At 48.8% G+C, this 20,698-nt stretch overlaps 2 protein-coding genes across 2 annotated transcripts; one reads left to right on the top strand and one right to left on the bottom strand.

Annotated features, from left to right (window-relative positions):
• Positions 1-393: 393 nt before the first annotated feature.
• On the bottom strand, positions 394-20,578 carry LOC309888836 (olfactory receptor 14C36-like; the record flags this gene model as incomplete). Its single annotated transcript, XM_082781441.1, has 2 exons — positions 394-764; positions 20,014-20,578. The coding sequence occupies 2 exons, from the start codon at positions 20,576-20,578 to the stop codon at positions 394-396; spliced, it is 936 nt and encodes a 311-aa protein (XP_082637567.1).
• LOC309888737 (olfactory receptor 14J1-like) lies at positions 9,910-10,866 on the top strand (the record flags this gene model as incomplete). Its single annotated transcript, XM_082781255.1, has 1 exon — positions 9,910-10,866. Exon 1 carries the CDS (start codon positions 9,925-9,927, stop codon positions 10,864-10,866), a length of 942 nt encoding a protein of 313 aa, XP_082637381.1. The 5' UTR covers positions 9,910-9,924.
• Positions 20,579-20,698: the final 120 nt, after the last annotated feature.

Genomic DNA, 20,698 nt, shown 5'->3' with positions numbered 1-20,698 from the left:
ACCATTACATAAAGACTCAGACCAGGACATCCCTTTTTGCATTGCCCCATGCCATATTCCCTTTAGCCTGTGCAGAGCTCAAGCAGAGCAGCAGAGCCTCACAAAGACTATTTCTTCAGCCTGCTCTTTACGTAAATTTGGAGAAAAGCCCAAGCACAAAACACCAGCAGTAAGGAAATCCACATTTATTACACAGCTGGAACATGGGATATGCCATGCCATACCATACTGATATATAAGGACAATACATACATGTACAAAGGTCTGTGTGTAAGCCATATTGATTCTATGCCACCAAGAAGTGGAGTGAATGCACATATTCTGGAACTTTAACAGGTTGCACAATCCAACCTCGAAATTCTGTGATTCTGTGATTCTGTGACATGCGGAATCTTATTTCAGCCAAAAGACTACTGATTGAGTCATCTTCTTCAGGATATCTTTGAGCTCCTGGTTTCTCATGCTGTATATGAGAGGGTTCACTGCTGGAGGCACCACCGAGTACAGAACTGCCACCACCAGGTTCAGGGATGGGGAAGAGATGGAAGGGGGCTTCAGGTAGGCAAAGATTGCAGTGCAGATAAACAGGGAGACAACAGCCAGGTGAGGGAGGCACGTGGAAAAGGTTTTATGCCTTCCCTGCTGTGAGGGAATCCTCAGCACAGCCCTGAAGATCTGCACATAGGACACCACAATGAAAACAAAATAACCAAAGGCTAAACAAACACCAGCCACAACCACTCCAACTTCCCTGAGGTAGGCATCTGAGCAGGAAAGCTTGAGGATCTGGGGGATTTCACAGAAGAACTGGTCCAGGGCATTGCCATGGCAAAGTGGTAATGAAAATGTAGTGGCAGTGTGCAGCACAGAATAAATAAAACCACTGCCCCACGCAGCTGCTGCCATCTGGGCACAAATTCTGCTGCCTAGGAGGCTCCCGTAGTGCAGGGGCTTGCAGATGGCAACGTAGCGGTCATAGGCCATGACAGTGAGAAGAGAAAACTCTGCTGAAATGAAATAGAGTAGCAGAAAGACCTGTGCAGCACATCCTGCGAAAGAAATGGCCCTGTTATCCTGGAGGAAATTGGCCATGGCTTTGGGCAGAGTAGTGGAGATGCAGCCCAGGTCGAGGAGGGCGAGGTTGAGGAGGAAGAAGTACATGGGGGTGTGGAGGCGGTGGTCACAGGCTATGGCAGTGAGGATGAGGCCGTTGCCCAGGAGGGCAGCCAGGTAGATGCCCAGGAAGAGCGCGAAGTGCAGGAGCTGCAGCTCCCGTGTGTCTGCAAATGCCAGCAGGAGGAACTCGCTCACTGAGCTGATGTTGGGCATTTGTTCCCTCTGGGCATGAGGACCTTTTGAAGGATGAAAAGGTTCTGACAGGTTAGGAGAGATGTCTCTGAGAAGAGCCTCAGCCATTACCTATAGAATCCCGACTCCCTCGGTTGCTTGAGGAAGAAGCCAGCTCTTTCCCCAACCATAACAACTATGTGAGATGATAATTGACAAATTTAAATTGATATCTGGCACTTAGTTCCAGTGAAGATACCTCCATTGAACGTCCCTGTGAATTAGGTCCAGGATAGTGCTGACCTGTATGAGCATCACATAAGCAGACAGTAAGAGCACCTGGGACAGGCGGAGAAACAAAGAAGAATTCTGTGATGTTCCGAAGAAATGAAGCAAGAAGAGAAAGGCAGGCATGTATGACATAAAGCCTTCTCCCTACCCAGCTTTGCCTTCCACCTCACAGTTAGCACCACTGCAAGACTGGTGATGTCAGCTTCTTTGCTGCACGCCACACTGCGGTACAATTCACCTCTTCTCTCCAGGAGGTGCAGATGCTGAGGGGTTTACTTCTGGCCTGGGCCACGAGGCAGCAGAGAAAAGGGCTGTGCTGGGTGGGAAAGGAAACTGGGGCTTTGCTCTGGGGAAGGCACCTGTAATGCAGGAGAGGGCAGAGAGCTTTCTGAATCCTCCTTCCACGGCGTTTCTGAATCCATTTACCTCTCATTCTGTATGTGTGTCTCTGTTTGCAGATGCCCCAGCTGGGAACTGTCTCTGTCCACACATCTCTTCTCTATCCATGCTCACAGACCCAATCTGACTTGCTGTGTGCTCAGCTCTGCCCTGCAGACTCCTCTTGGGTACAGGGAAAGGTCTGGAGACATTGCTCTGTTTGCTGGTCCTAATGAACAAAATACCTAGAGGAGAAAATAGAACAGGATCAGACTATAATCAGAGACGAGTGGAGGGACTTTCAGAGGCTCTGCACCAACCTATGTATCTTAGTGTAATGCTCTAGTAGTGTCAGTCTCCTAGACAAATATAACCACACCATTAGTATGCAATCTGCCGCGTCACTGAAGCTGGAAAATGGAGACAGAGACACCTAAAGGGTGTCTATTAACAGTAGTCTCTGTCTTGAATTTCTACTTGAAAAGTCCCCTGTGCAATGCCTTGGGGTGGTGTGGGGCTGTGAGCAGTCAGCCCCAGGCAGCAGGCAGCAGGCCCCTGCCCTGCCCTGCTGGGGGGGGGCTCCTTCCACCCACAGCTTCTCCCCAGAGCCCCTGGGGAGGCTGAATGCTGAACCTGGCAGGCAGCAGAGGCCCTGCCCCAGCACACAGGCCCTGGGGCACAGCAGGGATCCTGCTCTGTACCACAGCCATGGGCACCCCTGCAGGTGCCCTGCAACACCTTCTCCTCCACACTGCACAAGCCACGAGAGACATCCTGGCAGCTCCTGGACAGGCAGAGACGTCCCAGATCCAGGAGCCCCTTCCAGGAACCTCCCCTGCACTGTCCAGCAGCCAGAGACTTACTGTGTGCACAGCTATGAAGGTTTCTCCTGCACTGAGCTCTCCTCTGCCCAGACCCTCCAGGCTGCCTGGAATCCCTTTCTGCCCAGGTGCCTGCGGTCCAAGCCCCCAGCCCTGCTGCACTGTGCAGAGGAGCTGCTCCTGGGCAGAGCTGTCTCTCTGCACCAGGACCCTCTTGCCAGGAGCCCTCTCTGTCCAGCTCACCAGCAGAGACCCAGCCTAAGGCATTGTAATGACCTCTCTGGTGGCTTTGGTGATGAGCCCACGAACCTCAGGCACTGAGAGACAATTGAAGACGTCTCTCAAGAAGTCCGAGTCAGAGGCAAGTTTCCTGCAGTGTCCCCCTGAGGGACAGCACTGAAATAGCCTCCCTTGGAGCTTGTTAGAGCAGAGCATTGGAGGCAGTGAGGACAAGTAGACAAAGACAATGCGAAGGTGACACTGATATGTAGGAAAGTTGAATGTGTTTCACCAAGCACAAGGGCCAGGCCTTGACTCCCATCCCCTGGGAAGGGAGATCCTTTCCCTTCACACATTGCTCAAGCCTCTTCCTGGGGCAGTAGGAGACAGCGATTTCTTTCTCTTCATGTCCAGTCTCAACATCCTGAAGTCAACTTGGTGGCATCATTTCTGTGTCATGCCATTTTCCCCTAGAAAGGAAAGTAGCTCCAAAACCACCCATCAGGCAGTCTCAGGCTACTTTTGCTCTGCTTGGAGACTCTGTGCAACTGGGCCAGAGAAACCTAGGTGTCTCAGCCACTCTACACAGGGCAGGTGCTTTAGGCCCTGAATCCCATCTTGGCAGAACTTCTCTGGGCACTGTCCTGAACCCCACTAAAATGAGGAGCTACACTCTGGGACTGCCCAGAGAAGTTGTGAATGCCCTGTCGCTGGAGGTGTTCAAGGCAAGGTTGGATGGGGCTTTCAGCAACCTGGTCTAGTTGAAGGTGTCTCTGCCTATGGCATGTGAGTTGGAATTATGTGATCTTTAAGGTCCTTTCATACCAAACTGTTCTGTATAAATATGAAGCACGGCACCATACCAGCTACTAGGAAGAAAAATTAACTCTATCGCAGCCAAAACTAGAACAATAACCACCCCTCTTTCCATACCATATGTAATACACAATAAATGTTTGTTCATTGTCTTTTGTGTTATAAAAACAAGGAGTTCCGTTTGAGGAGCGGGAGTTGCGAAAGCTCCCTGCTGAAGTAAGGAGCTGTATAATACTTGGCTAGACACTATGAAAATTCTTTTGCTTAATGTAACAAAAAAGAGAACCCCCTCCCCTTCTCTCCTTCTGCATCTCAGTTGCCTCTTTTGTTCAAAGACAATGCTGCAAAGCTCATGTAACCATCTCCTGATAAGTTGCTAAACTAGTGTATCAACATCCTGCCTTCCTGTCTCACGCTGGGCCAACATGACCAATTAAAAAAAGAAGTTGAACCACAACGCTGAGGAAGACTACGGTCTTCATCTTCACAACCAACAGAGGGACAGAGACGACCCCCTAGCAACAGTGCGCGCAGTCGCAGAATATACCAGGATGTGCTGCGTAATCCCGGAATTACCAAAATACAAAAAGGGACCCTGGCGGGGGTGAGGTGCACGCCGTTGGTGGAGCTGAGACTCCCCGGCCGCCCAGCGCTGTTTTGCTTGCTGTTGCTTACTCAATGAATTCCTTTCTATTATTAATGCAATGCTCTCTGAAAATTAATTAAGGGGACAACTTATAACACCATATACATCATTCAAATTACTTTATAAGTATTTATATTAATAACAATTATATTGTTATTCTAATTAATTATTATCATCATAATTTTATTATTGATATATTAATAACATATCAACATTAATATATTATTAACCGTAATAAATAATTAATAATATTAATAAATTTAACGAAAGTTGATTTATTTAATAAAATTAAATAAAATTAATTAATTACAAATAAAATAATAAATATAATATTAATGAATAGTACATTATTTTTATTTTTTTATTATTATTATTATCATTATCATTATTATCATTATTATTATCATTATCATTATCATTATTATCATTATTATCATTATTATTACTAAGTTATGATAGGATAAAACAGTTGGACTTGATGATCCTTATGGGTCCCTTCCAATTCGGGATATTCTATGATTCTATGATTCTATGAAAATTATTGCCGCCTCCATAACTCAGGAACCATCTCTTCATCTCTTAGAAACTATTAATAATTACACTCTTTTACACTCTTTGCCTTTTATTCTCAAGGAGTAAATATATAGGAGTAAATATATTTATAGGAGTAAATATAGGAGTAAATATATTTATAAATATATATAAATGTATATAAATATATACAGGGCAGTGGGGGATGCTTTCTTTCAATTCTTCACTCTTCACTTCTCCTTCACCTCCCCCTTCTCCTCCAGGCTAATAACAAGAGCTTTTCAAAGCTTTGAATATCCTTGGGATGGTAAAACCAGCATATTCCTATTGTGATGTTTCCTGAATGTGTTTCAGGTTTTGTTTAAATTTAATCAACTACTTAAGCATGCCATCCAGAGATCTGTCCATAGCCAGGAGAGCTAGGAATGGCAGGGAGTGTGGGAGGATATGGGCAGGCATCTAGAGCAGTGGGCATCTCCAGTGCTCTGGAACTTCACTTCTGAGAATGTGCAGAATCCAAAAAAAATAAAATAAAACACCTGTGAATTGCTTGAAAAAAGTGTGTCATCACCCTGGCAATTCCAAAGAGACACAAATCACTGCAATGTGCTGGGCCTTGACATATGCTTAACAAACCACAATCAACACCTCCCAACCCGTGACTTTTCCTGCAGGCACACACCAGCCCCTGTGACAGGTTCATCAGCCAGTCCAACCCTTGTGAAGGGCCCAGCAGCCACTGCAAGCCCTGCAACAGGCCCTGCAGGCACTACAGATCCTGAGATAGGCCCAAAGTTAAACCAACCCCTGTGATAGACCCTATAGCCACTCCAAAACCTGTGTTGGGCCCTGCAGCCACTCCAACTCCTCTGAAAGACCCTGTAGCCAGAACAACTCCTGTGTTGGGCCCTGCCCATCCTTCAGAGGAGAAGAAACTCCTACCTACACAAGGAAGGAGTAGGAAAATGTTGAGGGCCATCACCAAAGAAGGGCCATCATGGAAGCAGGAGAACAAGGAAGAAGAGATCAAATAAACATCAGAAACCAAGTGATCCCTTTCCCAGGGTAAGCTAGAAGGTATGGGAACAGATTTCAGCCATTATCTCAGTGAGCACATTGTCACCTGGCTGCTCCAGTTCTCGGAGAAAGGAACCAATAGCCTGGAATTAGAGGACAAGGAAGCCAAGCAGCCAAAATCCCAATCTAGGGAAGGGGTGACTGACAAAGGGAACTTAATCCTGTCATGCCTGAAGGAAAGGTATCCTTTCAAGAAAGGTCTTGTATGTCAACCAGGAAAGTGGACCAACATGCTGAGGGATATCCAGTACCTGAGGGAATTAACAATGCTGAAGGCGATTTGTAGGAACCTAGACAACAAAGAGCTATCCAGAGATCCAGGTGAAGTCAAGTGCACACGACCCATATGACAGAAGTTTGTACAGAGCACACCATCATCATATGCCAGCTCATTGGCAGTAATGACCTGGGAAGACCAAGAGGAACCCACAGTGGAAGAATTTGCAACTATGGCATTACAAAGTCTCTCTTCTTCCCTATGGGCCTACATTTCGTCTTGAGAGAAACTTTCTCATGAGGTGCAAGAACTACAAGAGAATACATCTTCTTCTTCACCTGCACTAACCAATACCTCAACTATCAGGTGTAAGCATCAATAAAATTCATATAGTGGGTGCATACTATGTGTCACCCTGTGGTTTTGACTGTGTGACCATGGAAAGGTCATGAGAAATTGGGGTGCAAAAAATCTACCTCCACACTAGAGGCAAGGAAGCATACATGAAGTGCAAGGAAATAACATTGGCAAAAAGTGGTTCTTCTGAGAAAATTGCTGCTCCAGTTTCTAGCGGCAGTCCTCCCAACAGCGTAATTAATACTATGAGCAGGACTGGAGGGACCCAGCCTCCAGCCAGGGGGAGGAAGGGGACAATCAGTGACAAAAGGGGACAATCCTCAAATCGACTTTGAAGATTATTGGCCTGGCACATCAAACCCAGGCTGAAGTGAGTCCAACTGGGAAGGAGTGGCAAATGCAACCCATTGGGACTGGCCTGGAGGCTCTGTGCAACCTTGGCATAGACTACTTCAGGAGAGGGTACTTCAAAGGTCCACAAGGGTATTGGTGGGCTTATGGCACAGCTGCCTTGGAGGACAGGAGGACAGGAAACAGTCGTCTACCTTGCCCACGCTCTCACAGGACCCTGCTGCTGTGGAGGTGCTGATGGCCAATGAACGGCAGGTGCCAATCGCTACCACAACAGTGCGCCTGAGGCAATATTGCAATAACAGAGACTCCCTGATTCTCATGCATGAGCTGGTTCATTGACTGGAGAGCCAAGGAATGATCAGCAACACTTGCTCACCCTTTAATAGTCTCATATGGATAGTGCAAAATTCTACTGGTGAGTGGAAGATAACGTTGGACTTTTGTGGCCTGAATGAAATCACACCAGCGCTGAGTGCTGCTGTGCCGGGCATGCTAGAACTTCATTCAGTACAAACTGGAGTCAAAGGCAGCCAAGCGCTATGCCACAATTAATATTGCTAATGCATTTTTCTCCATCCCTCTGGCAGCAGTGTGAAGACCCCACTTTGCTTTCACATGCTAGGTCATCCTGTCCACCTGGAATTGACTGGCCCAGGGCTGGAAACACAGCCCTACCATTTGCCATGAGCTGATCCGGACTGCTCTAGAAAAGGGGGAAGCTCCTGAACACCTGCAATACCTTGATGACATCGCTACGTGGGGTAGCACAGCAGAAGAAGTATTTGAGAAAGGGAAGCAAATGTTCCAAATCCTTCTGAAAACTTGTATTGCCCTAAAACAAAGTAAGGTCAAGGGACCTGCATAGGAGATCCTAATGTAGGCTGTCCAGGTTCAGGGGGACCCGTGCTGGGGGAAAGGTTGAGCAGCGAGCGGTCAGTGTGTGATGAGCAATTGCATTGTGCATCACTTCCTTTATACATACAATAATAATAAAAATTAAATTTCTTAGTATTTATTAGTAGTATTTCATTTTCATATTCATTTCATTTTCATATTCATTTTCTGTCCTTTTAAACTGTCTTTATTTCAACCCATTATCTTTTTTGGGGGGTGGGTGTGAGCTAACATCTGTGTGGCGCTGAGGTGCCTGACAGGTTAAAGCACAACATGTTTGACAACCACACTCCAACAGCACAAATCACACTTTAAAAAAATCAGTCTCTGACATCTACAGAGAGAAGCAGTCAGTGATGACTTCAGTCTGTTTCAAACACCACACCCCAGGAGAGATTTAAGGAACTGTCATCCCTGAGGCCTTGGGGACACCTCGAGGGAGCGCAATGGCACAGAGCAAGCAATCAGGAGTTGGACTCAATGATCCTTATGGGTTCTTTCCAACTCGGGATATTCTATGATTCTGTGATGCCATGGTTGGGTGCTGTGCTGTTGAGATGGCCAGTCTCCTAGGCTCAAGGGGAGCTCCTGGCAAGCGGGCAGCGGTGCAGAGAGACAGCTCTGCCCAGGAGCAGCTCCTCTGCACAGCACAGCAGGGCTGGGGGCTCTGAGTGCAGGTGGCACAGGGAGAGGAGAGAAGGAGAGAGGGCTTGGAGGCAGTGAGGAGCACAACAACAGAGGGCAGTGTGTGGCAGGACAGATCTGCATGCTCTTGACACCGTGAGTCTCTGGCAGCAGGGCAATGCAGGTGCAGTTGCCAAAGAGGTCTTCTACATCTGGCACATCCGATGGCTGATATAACATATGTCCAGATGGTTCTCTCTGGTTATGCAGTGCTTTAGAAAATGACATTATGAGGGGGCGTTTCAAGAGGAAGATCGAGCCTTGATTTATCTGAAGGGTAAGGCTTTTTCTGCCATCTGTGCTTTCACATTCCTGCTGTGGAGGGGAGCAGGTTTTGTGGTAATGAATTGTCAGATTTGTACAGGAGACTGAAACTCCTGGAGTATTGCACTGAGAAATCAGTCTGTCAGTGGTGAAATGTGTAACGTACCTTCCCAAGCCTCATCTCACAGACAGCACCAACATCACATTGTGGTCCTCTAAGGTTTGGTCTAAGCTGATCTTTAGGAGCTACAAACCTCCTGTCTTTGGGAGGTGTCTGCAGGCCAAAGCAGAGCACAAAGCATTTGCAATGAGCATGAGCTGCCTCCTCTGCAGGCAGAGCTGCAGCACAGGAGGGTCTGCTGAGTGTCCGTCTGTCACTCCCTGGCCTTGCCTCCCCTGGCAGCAGCACGCTGGCATTCCTCCTGGCTTTTCCACCTGGTCATGCTGCTGCTGTTCTTGTTCCCAGGCTGGCTGGGGATGGGGGTTTCACATGCACTTGGAGTGAGCCCTCAGTGTGCTTGGGAAAAGGGGAGTACAGGGTGAGGTGTCTGGAAATGTGTGCTTTGAGACTGGATTCTTCTCTCCAAAGAGACACCAGCACAGGACAGTTGACACTATGACTGACAGACAGACTGGATGTGCTCTCTAAAGGACACTGCACTAAGGACAACGTCCCTTTGATGATCCACAAGGTTTACTTAAGTACAGTAGAAATGCTTAGGATTTATGCCTCATAAACAACCTTCAGGTGTGGTGGAGCAGCTAGAATGAAAGAGACAAATAGAAATCACCATATGAACTTGCTTTGGGGCAGGGCTGACTCCCGCAAAGCCCACACAGAGTCCGTGCTCTCAGTGAAACCCGTAAGCAGCATCAGTCAGAAGTCATGAAAGGAACCTGCCAAAAGTCTGAACGGAAGTGGAGATTTGTTTGGGAGGGATTAAATGAGAAATGTGATGAGTTTTCCTCTGAAATGAGAAATAGAGGCTTACATGAAAAATTGAAATATTTTTTTCCAAGAAAACTCTGTTGTAAACTATCAGTGTTTTTCTGTTCCTTCAGCAGGACCCCACGCCCAGAAACAGCAAATGGCCAACAGCAGCTCTGTGAGTGAATTCCTCTTGCTGGCGTTCGCAGACACGCGGGAGCTGCAGCTCCTGCACTTAGCGCTCTTCCTGGGCATCTACCTGGCTGCCCTCCTGGGCAACGGCCTCATCCTCACCACTGTAGCCTGCGACCACCGCCTCCACACCCCCATGTACTTCTTCCTCCTCAACCTCGCCCTCCTTGACCTTGGGTCCATCTCCACCACTCTGCCCAAAGCCATGGCCAATTCCCTGTGGGACACCAGGGCCATCTCCTATGAAGGATGTGCTGCACAAATCCTCTTTTCACTCTTCTTGGTTGGAGCAGAGTATTCCCTCCTCACCGTCATGGCCTATGACCGCTACGTTGCCATCTGCAAGCCCCTGCACTACGGGAGCCTCCTAGGCAGCAGAGCTTGTGCCCAGATGGCAGCAGCTGCCTGGGGCAGTGGCTTTCTCAATGCTGTCCTGCACACAGCCAACACATTTTCCCTGCCCCTCTGCCAAGGCAATGCTGTGGACCAGTTCTTCTGTGAAATCCCCCAGATCCTCAAGCTCTCCTGCTCAGATGCGTATCTCAGGGAAGCTGGATTAATTGTATTCAGTGTTTCTGTGTTATTTGGTTGTTCTGTTTTCATTGTTATTTCCTATATTCAGATCTTCAGGGTAGTGCTGAGGGTCCCCTCTGAGCAGGGCCAGCACAAAGCCTTTTCCACGTGCCTCCCTCACATGGCCGTGGTCTCCCTGTTTATCAGCACTGCCATGTTTGCCTACCTGAAGCCCTCCTCCATCTCTTCCCCATACCTGGACCTGGTGGTGGCAGTTCTGTACTCGGTGGTGCCTCCAGCAGTGAACCCTCTCATCTACAGCATGAGAAACCAGGAACTAAGGGATGCAATGCGGACACTGGTAGAATACACAATTCTTCAGCATATTCGCCTATAATAATATGCCGATAATCAGAAATCCCTGCTTTTCTCAGAAAGTTTTTACATATTTTTATTATTATCTATCTGTACTATTATTTTCTCTCTCTATATATATTTTTCTGATTTATAAAATATTATCCTTAGCCTCCTACAGGTTAATTATTTTCTGATGGAACATTGCTTCCTGTGTAGATAAACTCAACAAGGATGTCATTGGAAATTCAGTGGTCTCTTGTGCCATCTCTTTTCATCTACTCTGGAGCTGGGGGAGCAGCCCCAGCATGCAGGACGGGCTCAGGGCCAAGAGCCCGGCTGCCACATGGAGGAGTAGCTCTGGTGGCCCTCAGGGCTGCCCCTCACTGCCCGCTGGACTCTGCATCTCTGCTGCCTTTGGGTTGGGGCTGCTGCTTCCCTGGAGCCATGGCCATGGCCAGCAGCAGGACATGGCCTTTTTGCTACTGCTCTCTTTTGGCTTCCACTTTGTTTCTTTGTGCTCTTGTATCCGTGTTGCTCTTGAGGTCTCATATGCCTTGCTGACAGTCCTGTGGTCTCTGCAGTGACATCCCTGTGGCTGCAGGCAGCAGCAGGTAATGTGAAGCCGTGGGTCACAGCTGGCCTCCCTGATAGAACCACAGAAACAAAAGGGGCTGCTCAAGGCAAACCCAGAAGCATCAATACCTCCTCCAAATGTGTCATCAGGAATAGCGCCAAGGGATTGCTCCCTGCTCTTCTGTATTCTGGGGTTTGTCATGGAGTGAAGGACACAGGCTGAGAGTACTAGGGTGGTCTGTGAGGGACCAAGGGCAGGACATAGAGCTACCTTTATTACAGCACTTACCAAAGCAGACAACAACTGGTCTTGGACTCATCTGCATGGGAATGTGCCCCTGCTTTGGGGCTGATGGCTGATGCCAGCCAGGAGAGGCAACTGGATCTGCCAGGAAATGTCAGGGGAGCCAAGTGATGTGCTCAGTGAATAGAACCTCATAAAATGAGTGACCATCCAAAGAATCTGTTAGGGGGAAAAGCATATTTGAGGGGTCTAGGGGCTAAGGAAGGCTCTGCAATGCCAGGGCAGGCACTGAAGAGCCAGCAGATGAAGGCATATAAGACTGCAGAATAATTGAGCCTATTTAAAGCCTTGTGGGCCAGATCTGGTCATCCTTCAGGGCTGCTTTCATTTTTCTACACAAAGGGGGCCACTGCCTCCAAGATGCCTGTGGGAACACGAAGCATGCATAAAGGCCTGCAAAAAGTTACCCTGGGTCTGTAGGAGCCATTCTGGAACCAAATCTTGTAGGCAGGATGCACACTTCAGCTGCTGGGCACATTGTGCAGGGTGCTGCTACAGGCCTTTGTGTCCTTCTCCATGCTGGCTTAGGAGCTGCTTCTTTCTCAGGAACAGAATAGCCAATAGAGGTTAGTCAGATACTCTGAGTTCATGAAAGCCATCAGAAAGCTGTCCCTAAGAAGATAACTGATATTGGGAAGTCAGGAGAAGCCTGGCTAGGAGAGATATGAGATTTGAGGGAGGATAGGAAAACCTGGACAGCAGAAACTAATGATTTTGAAGAAGTAAGAATGTTCAGGTAATGTTGATCCTGCAGTAAAGCTGATTTAAAGCAGTCATGTGAGGGCTTTGCCCTATTTTAACCTGTAACATTAATACTTAAACCTAAATGCTACTTCACACCCTGATGGGAATACACTGCACTAGTGTTTGACCACAATATCCCTTGAAGCCAAAAGTAGTCCGTAGCCCCACTACATTATCTTTACTCTCTTGCTCACCCTGATCCCTGCCCATAACACTACTTTTAAAATGCTCTATTTAGCCCTAGACTTCTTGCAGATCTAAACAAAACCCTAAAACAAAGAACTTGCACATACCCTACCCACAGACCTGACACCCCAAGCAGAACAATAAACCCTCCCACTAAACCTTTGATTATTCTCTAACATAGAAATGTGAACCCTAATCCCTAATCCCATACTTGAACAACACCCATGCCCCTGTTCCTGTGCTTCAACCTTCTCACCTTCAACCCTTTTCCTAACCCATAACTTTAGGTGCTTGGCCCCCTAGGGCAAGGCATGAATCTTCGGGTTGCTATGCAGTCACATGGCATTCAAAGCTGAATGTGAGGGGCCATGGATCTGGTCAGCTTGTAGGCCACAAGGAGGAGATGGGTGGGAATGCTCCAATGAGCTCAGCTCTGCCTCAGGATCTCATGCACCAGCAGGAGGAATGTGACTGTGGTGGTGACTGTGAGGTCACTTCTGTCTCCGAAGTTGATAGGGCAGCAGCAGGAATGCATCATGGAAAGGGACTGTGAGGTCACTTCCATCTGGACTAGCTGCCTGGTCACCCTTGACTTTCACCTGAGATCTGTACTTTTCAGCTGACATGTCCCAGTGGTCCTGGTAGTCCAGCAGAAGGCACCTGGTTGGCACGCTGACTGTGGGATCCCCTCTGCCTACATGACCAGGAGGACCCATGTAGAAAGAAGGCCCCAATATGGGTTGTCATGTCCCTTATGCTTGTGTATATGACTGGACAGCAGGAAGCACAAGGCTTTGGTGTGTCTAGCCAAGAAGCTGCAAGGCCAACAGCAGGCGCATGGCTTGGAAGATGCTGGTGACTTGTGTCTGGTTGGCTGACAGGCTGCAAGAAGGCTGATGGGTTGGGATGTCTACTTTAGGAGTGGTTTCCACCCTGATGAACATTTCTTTGGCAGTAAGAAAGAGCAGGAGTGAAAAACTGCTACAAAGTGCACCTTGGAAGGTTGGCACTGGACAGAGGGATGAAGAAACATCCCTCAAAGAGTAGTGCTATGGTACCAGAGGTCACCTGAAGAGTGTCCATGATAAGACCCTGTTTTTATGTTTCAAGGAAAAGCTGGTGAGGGTTGATGAGACATTAGTGAAATGATGGAAATGCTGGGATGAGAGCAAGGTGGTGAACAGAGATGGGTGTCTGCAGTCTTCAAGGAGATAGGGCAAAGTATAAGACAGCATAGTAAAGCCTGCAGAGAAGGCAGAGGGTGCTGGCAAGAATGGAAGGTCCCAACAGCCCTGACATTTTTGTCCCCTTTGCTAGAGCTTATGAGTAGATGAGATATAGTCATTGCAATGGAGACTCACTGCAACCTTGCAACCCTGTGCAGAGGCAGAGAGGTGTCATGCCACTGTTCTTCTCTGGCATCACACTGCCCACCACATCCCACAGACCCCCAGGAAGAGCCCTAAGCCAGGCATAGGGTGCAGGATCTGCCCTCCCAGTATGTGCGGCCAGGCCTTGGTCCTTCTGCTTCACTAAAACCAACCAAGACCTTTTTCAGCACAGTGCCTTTGCCTGTCTGTAATCATGGCCTCCAATTAGCTGCTCTAACAAGTCCCTGAGGAGGCTGTCTTAGTAATAGCCATCAGAGGGGCCCATTAATACTCCAAGTCACTTCAACTTTTCCTTCTGGCTTTACTTTCTCAAGCAATTGCATCATTCTCCTCTCAATACCTGAGCTTCATATACTCAGCACCAAAATACACTGCGGAACTCATTAAAATGAAGAAACTCCTAACATCTCTTCCATAATTTTCTTCAAGACATCAAGAATTCTTCAGCTAATTTGGGAGCTTTCATGTTGTAGTTAAGGAAGAAGATATCAAAAAGCACTAATAAAATATTTTCTCATTTTAAAGGGAGAATTTTGTTGCATTTCAGTTTGGAGCATCATTCTCTAAGTGATATTGATCCTGGGTGTCTCCTTTGGAGATTTGCATAGGGAGGAAAAGCAGACACTTGAGGTCTGACGCTGCATGGACAACCTTGCTCCTCACCACCCCAGCCCTGCCATTTCTCTTACTGGCCACCAGGTAATTGCTTCTCATTTCCTTACAACAGACTTCACTCAAGGCTGCAGCTGGATGTTACAGCCCCTTTGCACCAACTCCTACCTGCTTTACTACGAGACCTGGCAGCACACAGATGCAGAAGTTTTTTTCCTATTTCCAACCAAAGAACAGGAAAACATGCAGCAATTAAAACAAAAACAAAACAAAACAAAACAAAACAAACAACAACAAAAAACAAGCTCTTCATCTTGTATGCCTTCTGTGAGGTTTACCTTCCCAACAGGATGATTGATAGGATGTTCTAAAAGATGAGGTTCCTGCTAAGGAAACAATTAGACAGACTACTGACAGATGGGCAAGCTGGGCTGCTTCTAACTCAAAGCTCAAAGCAGCAACTGGGTCAGTGAGAGTGGTCTGAATGATCAAAGAATAAGGGGAGGGCAAACCAGGAGAATCATGGGAAGTGCATAGGTCCAGACAGGCAGCTGGAAAGGGGACATCCAACATGGACTGTTTCATCAACATAGATGCAAGTACCTGGCTGATGAAGGAGCACATCATGATAGATAAAGCGATGACAATGCAAGTACAGGTGAACACCAGTATTTATTTTCCTGTGATGAATTTACATCCTGACAATTCACATTTTTTCATGGTAGAAACTACACTGTGTGACATTTTATAGAAGGGATTGAATCTTCTGAAGTGATGAGTAGTTGCTCTATTAGTTAAGTACCAAAGAAATTACTGGGTATTGAGGCAGAGCTTTTCTGTCTGACCATAAGCAATCAGGAAAAAGCATGAGAGACCCCATTGTATTTGAGATAATTCCCTGGATTTGCAGTTGTCAGAAAGGACCTGCAGGAGACCAGAGCCTTTTGGGGGATTCAGGTGGAGGTAGGAGTTCCCAGGGAAACTCCACTGCCAGCAGTGCTCTTTATCCGTGCAATTATAGTCCAGCCCAGAACACAAACCCCTTCAAGGACACACCCCTTCTTCAGTGAATTCCTGAGACTGACCCAAAGTTGAAATGGCCATTGGGAACCCAAGATACTCTCCTTTGTTTCTACTAGACAGCTGAACATCCATTTACCATCCTGGGTCATCTGCGGCAAATTCAGTCTGCAAGACTCCAGAACAGGACACTTCAAATGGCTGAAACAGAACCCATCAGCTTGCCCCACTTTGGGAAATCATCCCCTTCGAACTATGAGTATGAAAATGAAAAATGTAAAATGACTCATCAGGTCAATGCACAGAGTAAAGAAAAGTCATATATATTGTGCTGTAGTGGTAGAAGGCAAAAAAGCACTGCATTGTGCCTCAGACTAATCAAGGAGACATAATTTAGTTCATTCACAAGATAAAGAAAAACACTCTAAGTGGAGTGAACAATGTTGATTTGTGGCCTAAAATGAAAAAGGATGTTGATCACTGGTGAAGGAACTGTCCCTTTGTGCCATCACCAGTGCAAATTACACAAGAACTACATCACACAAAGTAACCTGTCCCACCCTGGCCCTGTCACCCTATGAGGCTGGGGAGAGGAAAGTGACAGCCAAGAGATGCATTTGGGTGTGAAAGGTGGGGCCCAGAAGAGACAAGGAGTCGAGGCAGTGGGTAGGGGAGTCCAGGAGAAGCAGCCCAAGGGGTGGTGCTGCTTGTGAGGACACGCTTGTGCCAGCAGCGTGAGTGGGCTGCAGCTGTGCACAGGTGAGGGGAGGCCAGGAAGCGCATGCCAAGAGCACTCCTGCCAGCAGGGACAAGGCTGGGGTCAGGGGCAAAGGGAGAGGCAGGCCCAGGGCAGAGGGTTGCAAGGGCGCTGCTGATCTCCCTGCCCCTGCAGAAGCCACACTAGCCCTCAGCAGATGTGCTGGCTGGCACGCACAGGGAGGTCCTGGTGTCCATCAGAGAGCAACAAGAAGTGCGCTGGAGAGGGCCAGGGCGAGGTGGGTGGCAGAGCCCCATGCAGGAGCTGGCTGGGGGTCCCCTCTGCTGCAGCCACTGCACGGAGCATGGCAGGAAGAGGGCAGACAGGGCTTGTGGCCATGGGGCAGAGCCTAGCCCTGGACTCTCCATGACCACCTTGCAGGTCCTGGTGATGTGCGGAAAAGACTCCACAGCCATAGGGTTGTAAAGTAGGTATACTTTATTGCGGTGCACCGGGCGCACTGGGAATAGGTTCCCTCAAAAAGGTGCGCACCTGCCTGGTCGGCTCTCACAACTTTATACATGTACATGAATACTGTGACATATTACATGAGCTCTAATACATATTCATTAATTTCCCCCAAAAGGTGGACCTCTTCCAAGTACTCATTTCCATACTCCCTGCCCTTAGCTCCTTTCGGTTGCGCCTGCACAGTGTAGCCCAGTGCTCGTGGGCAGGGGTCTTTCAGGATGAAGGCAACGAGGAAGAGGAGGTTAAACTTTTTACCTTTCTGGACTTTGACCTGCTGTTGGACAGTATTTAGAAGTTTTGTGTTTATCTTTGCCTTGTTTCCTGGCAACAAGTTGTTCATCCTTTCCTAATGAGTTGTTCGTCCTTCTCTCATCCATTGGCCTTGAGTGATATCTTCGTTTTTACATCTGCTTCTCACAAGGTTCTCATCTACATCCCTATAATTACGATGTTTTTAGGTTCTCATTCATATCCCTGATAATTAGGATACTTTACCATATATGTGGCTAAATACTAATTCGGATAAGTTTTAGTATCTTCCCCATCTCACTGACAGGCTGCAGTGAGGGAATGAATGCTCTGCGCCCCATTCCTGCTCTGCCCAGACCAGCAAGGGCCCAGAGCGGCCTCCTCTCCCCTGCCCCTGCAGCTCTAGGTTCCCTTTGTGCAACCCTGGCTCTGCAGCACCAAGCCCTGCTGGGAGCCCTCCACTGCATGTTCCCACCACTCCATGACACTGCTGTTGCCCTCTGCCGGGCACTGCCCAGCCCAGCCCAGCCCAGCGCCTGCCCACCTCTCCCCACCTCCCTGCCCTCTCCCCAGCCCTGCCCAGCAGACCAGGCTAAGCTGGCCCCAGGGCAATGCCCACCGCAGGCTGATGCAGGGCTCTGAGCACGACCACCACAGCCCCAGCCCCTCGCAAGGCACTGTAACTGCTGGGACAAAGGTGGCTCTGGCTCCCCATCAGCCCCTGGGCTGAGGCCAGCCATGGCTCAGGAGATGGAGGTCTGTGAAGCTGCAGGACCCTTGCTCTCTTGCATGGGAGATCCCCAGCACAGAGTGCCTGTGACCTGCAGGGCCAGTCCCGCTCCCCAGGCCTGCACAAGAGACCTGGCTCAGGCACAGAGCAGCCTGCCCCATGCACAGAGCAGCCTGCCCCAGGCACAGAGCAGCGTGCCCCGAGCAGGTGCCTGCACGAAGACCTTTCTCCTTTACCCATGTGCACAGGCCGAGAAATGCTGCCCTGCGCTTCCCCAGGACCATCCCAGTTCCCAGGGAGCCTTGCCCAGGGCAGTGTGTCCATGCTGCCTGGCTGGCCATTGCTCCTTCTCTGCCCATACTCCATGCAGGGATCCGAGCTGGCAGTGCTGCTGTGCAGAGACAGGGACTGTGGTGCCCTGGGACCTCTGGAGGAGTCCCCCCTGCCCGTGCTGCTCAGGGTGGGCAGCAGACCCAACTCTGTGGAGATCTCTGCTGCTGAGCCCTTTTCCATCTGCCCTGATGGCTCAGCAGCACAGGGCAGTGTTTGGCAAGGCCATGGGGTGTCTCTAAGGGCACAAAGTGCTGGCGAGTGCTGCACAAGACCTAGCCCATGAAGCCTCAGAGATGTTGGGTATCAATTACTCTGCAGTCTTATGGCCCCTCTGCTGGTGGTTCGTCAATGTCTCTCCTGGCATTGCAGAGCCTTCCTTATCAATATCAGATCCTCCTTATCTTATTCCTCAGATTCACCTTTTCCTTTACAGGACTCTTCTTTGGAAGGTCACTCATTTTACGAGCTTCTATTAACTCATATTCACCCACTCCTCACTGTATGTTACCTGTGGCAAGCTCCAGACCTCTCCTGGCAGCTCTAGTGTACTCTCCCAGCAGGCATCACCAATCAGCAAAGGGCACAGTCCCATGCAGACAGGTCCAAGACCAGCTGTTGTCTGCTTTGGTAAGTGCTGTCATAAAGGACACTCTTAGTCCAGCCCTATATCCCTCACAGACCACCCTGTGACTTTAGAATGGTGTGTTTCACTCTGTGAAGAACCTCAGAAAACAGAAGAGCAGGGAGCAACCCCTTGGCTCTATTCCTGGCAGCAGCTTTGGAAGAGGGGTCCAGGCTTCTGCATTTGCACCGAGCAGCCCTTTTTGTTTCTGCGGTTTTATCAGGGATGCCAGCTGTGACCCAGGGCTGCACATTGCCTTCTGCTGCCTGCAGCCACAGGGATGCCACTCAGAGACCACAGGACTGTCACCAAGGTACACGAGACCTTAAGGATAATATAAAAAACTAGAACACAAGAGAACAATGTGGAAACCAGAAGAGAGCAGCAGCAAAAAGGCCACATCCTGCTGCTGGCCATGGCCATGGCTCCAGGGAAGCAGCAGCCCGGACCCAAAGGCAGCAGAGAGGCAGAGCCCAGAGGGCAGTGAGGTGTAGCCCCGAGGGCCACTGGGGCTGCTCCTCCAAGTGGCAGCTGGGCTTTTGACTCTGAGCCCCTCCAGCGTGCTGGGGCTGCTCCCCCAGCTCTAGAGGAGATGGGAAGAGATGGCACTGGAGATCAATGAATTTATGATGACTTCCTTATCCAGTTTATCTACACATGAAGCCTGGTTCTATTGGTAAATCGTTAACAAGTAGGAGGCCAGAAATAATATTTACATAAGAAAAAATATAGGAAATAATAATACAGACAAATATTGAGAAAAAATATTGTGAGATTTTCTGAGAAAAAAACTAGGATTTCTGCTTTTAGGCATATTATTATGGGTGAATACGCCGAAGAATTGTATATTCTACCAGTGTCCTCACTGCATCCCTTAGTTCCTGGTTCCTCATGCTATAGATGAGGGGGTTCACCGCTGGAGGTACCACCGAGTACAGAAAAGACACCACCAGGTCCAGGTATGGGGAGGAGATAGAGGGTGGCTTCAGGTAGGAACACATGCCAGTGCTGACCATCAGGGAGACCACAGCAAGGTGAGGGAGGCACGTGGAAAAGGCTTTGTGACGTCCCTGCTCAGAGGGCATCCTCAGTACGGCCCTGAGGATCTGAATATAGGAAATAACAATGAAAACAGAACAACCAAATAATACAGAAATACTAAATACAACTACTCCAAATTCCCTGAGGTAGGCACCTGAGCAGGAGAGCTTGAGGATCTGGGGGATTTCACAGAAGAACTGGTCCACAGCATTGCCTTGGCAGAGGGGCAGGGAAAATGTGTTGGCTGTGTGCAGGACAGCATTGAGAAAGCCACTGCCCCAGGCAGCTGCTGCCATCTGGGCACAAGCTCTGCTGCCTAGGAGGCTCCCGTAGTGCAGGGGCTTGCAGATGGCAACGTAGCGGTCATAGGCCATGACGGTGAGGAGGAAGTACTCTGCTACCACCAAGAATACTAAAAAGAGGATTTGTGCAGCACATCCTTCATAGGAGATGGCCCTGGTGTCCCACAGGGAATTGGCCATGGCTTTGGGCAGAGTGGTGGAGATGCATCCCAGGTCAAGGAGGGCGAGGTTGAGGAGGAAGAAGTACATGGGGGTGTGGAGGCGCTGGTCACAGGCTACGGAGGTGAGGATGAGGCCGTTGCCCAGGAGGGCAGCCAGGTAGATGCCCAGGAAGAGCGCGAAGTGCAGGAGCTGCAGCTCCCGTGTGTCTGCAAATGCCAGCAGGAGAAACTCACTCACAGAGCTGCTGTTGGGCATTTATTGACATTGGTCATAGTTTTCTTTTGAATAGGAAAAGACAGAAAATTGTTAGAACAGACTTCCCTCAGGAAAACCTATTGCAAGTTTAGAGCACCCCCAGCCCAAGCCTTTCTCTGT

Source organism: Aythya marila, assembly GCF_965140915.1.
Source record: "Aythya marila genome assembly, chromosome: 30".
In the NCBI taxonomy this organism is placed as follows: domain Eukaryota; kingdom Metazoa; phylum Chordata; class Aves; order Anseriformes; family Anatidae; genus Aythya; species Aythya marila.
This window is presented reverse-complemented; position numbering and strand designations above follow the sequence as displayed.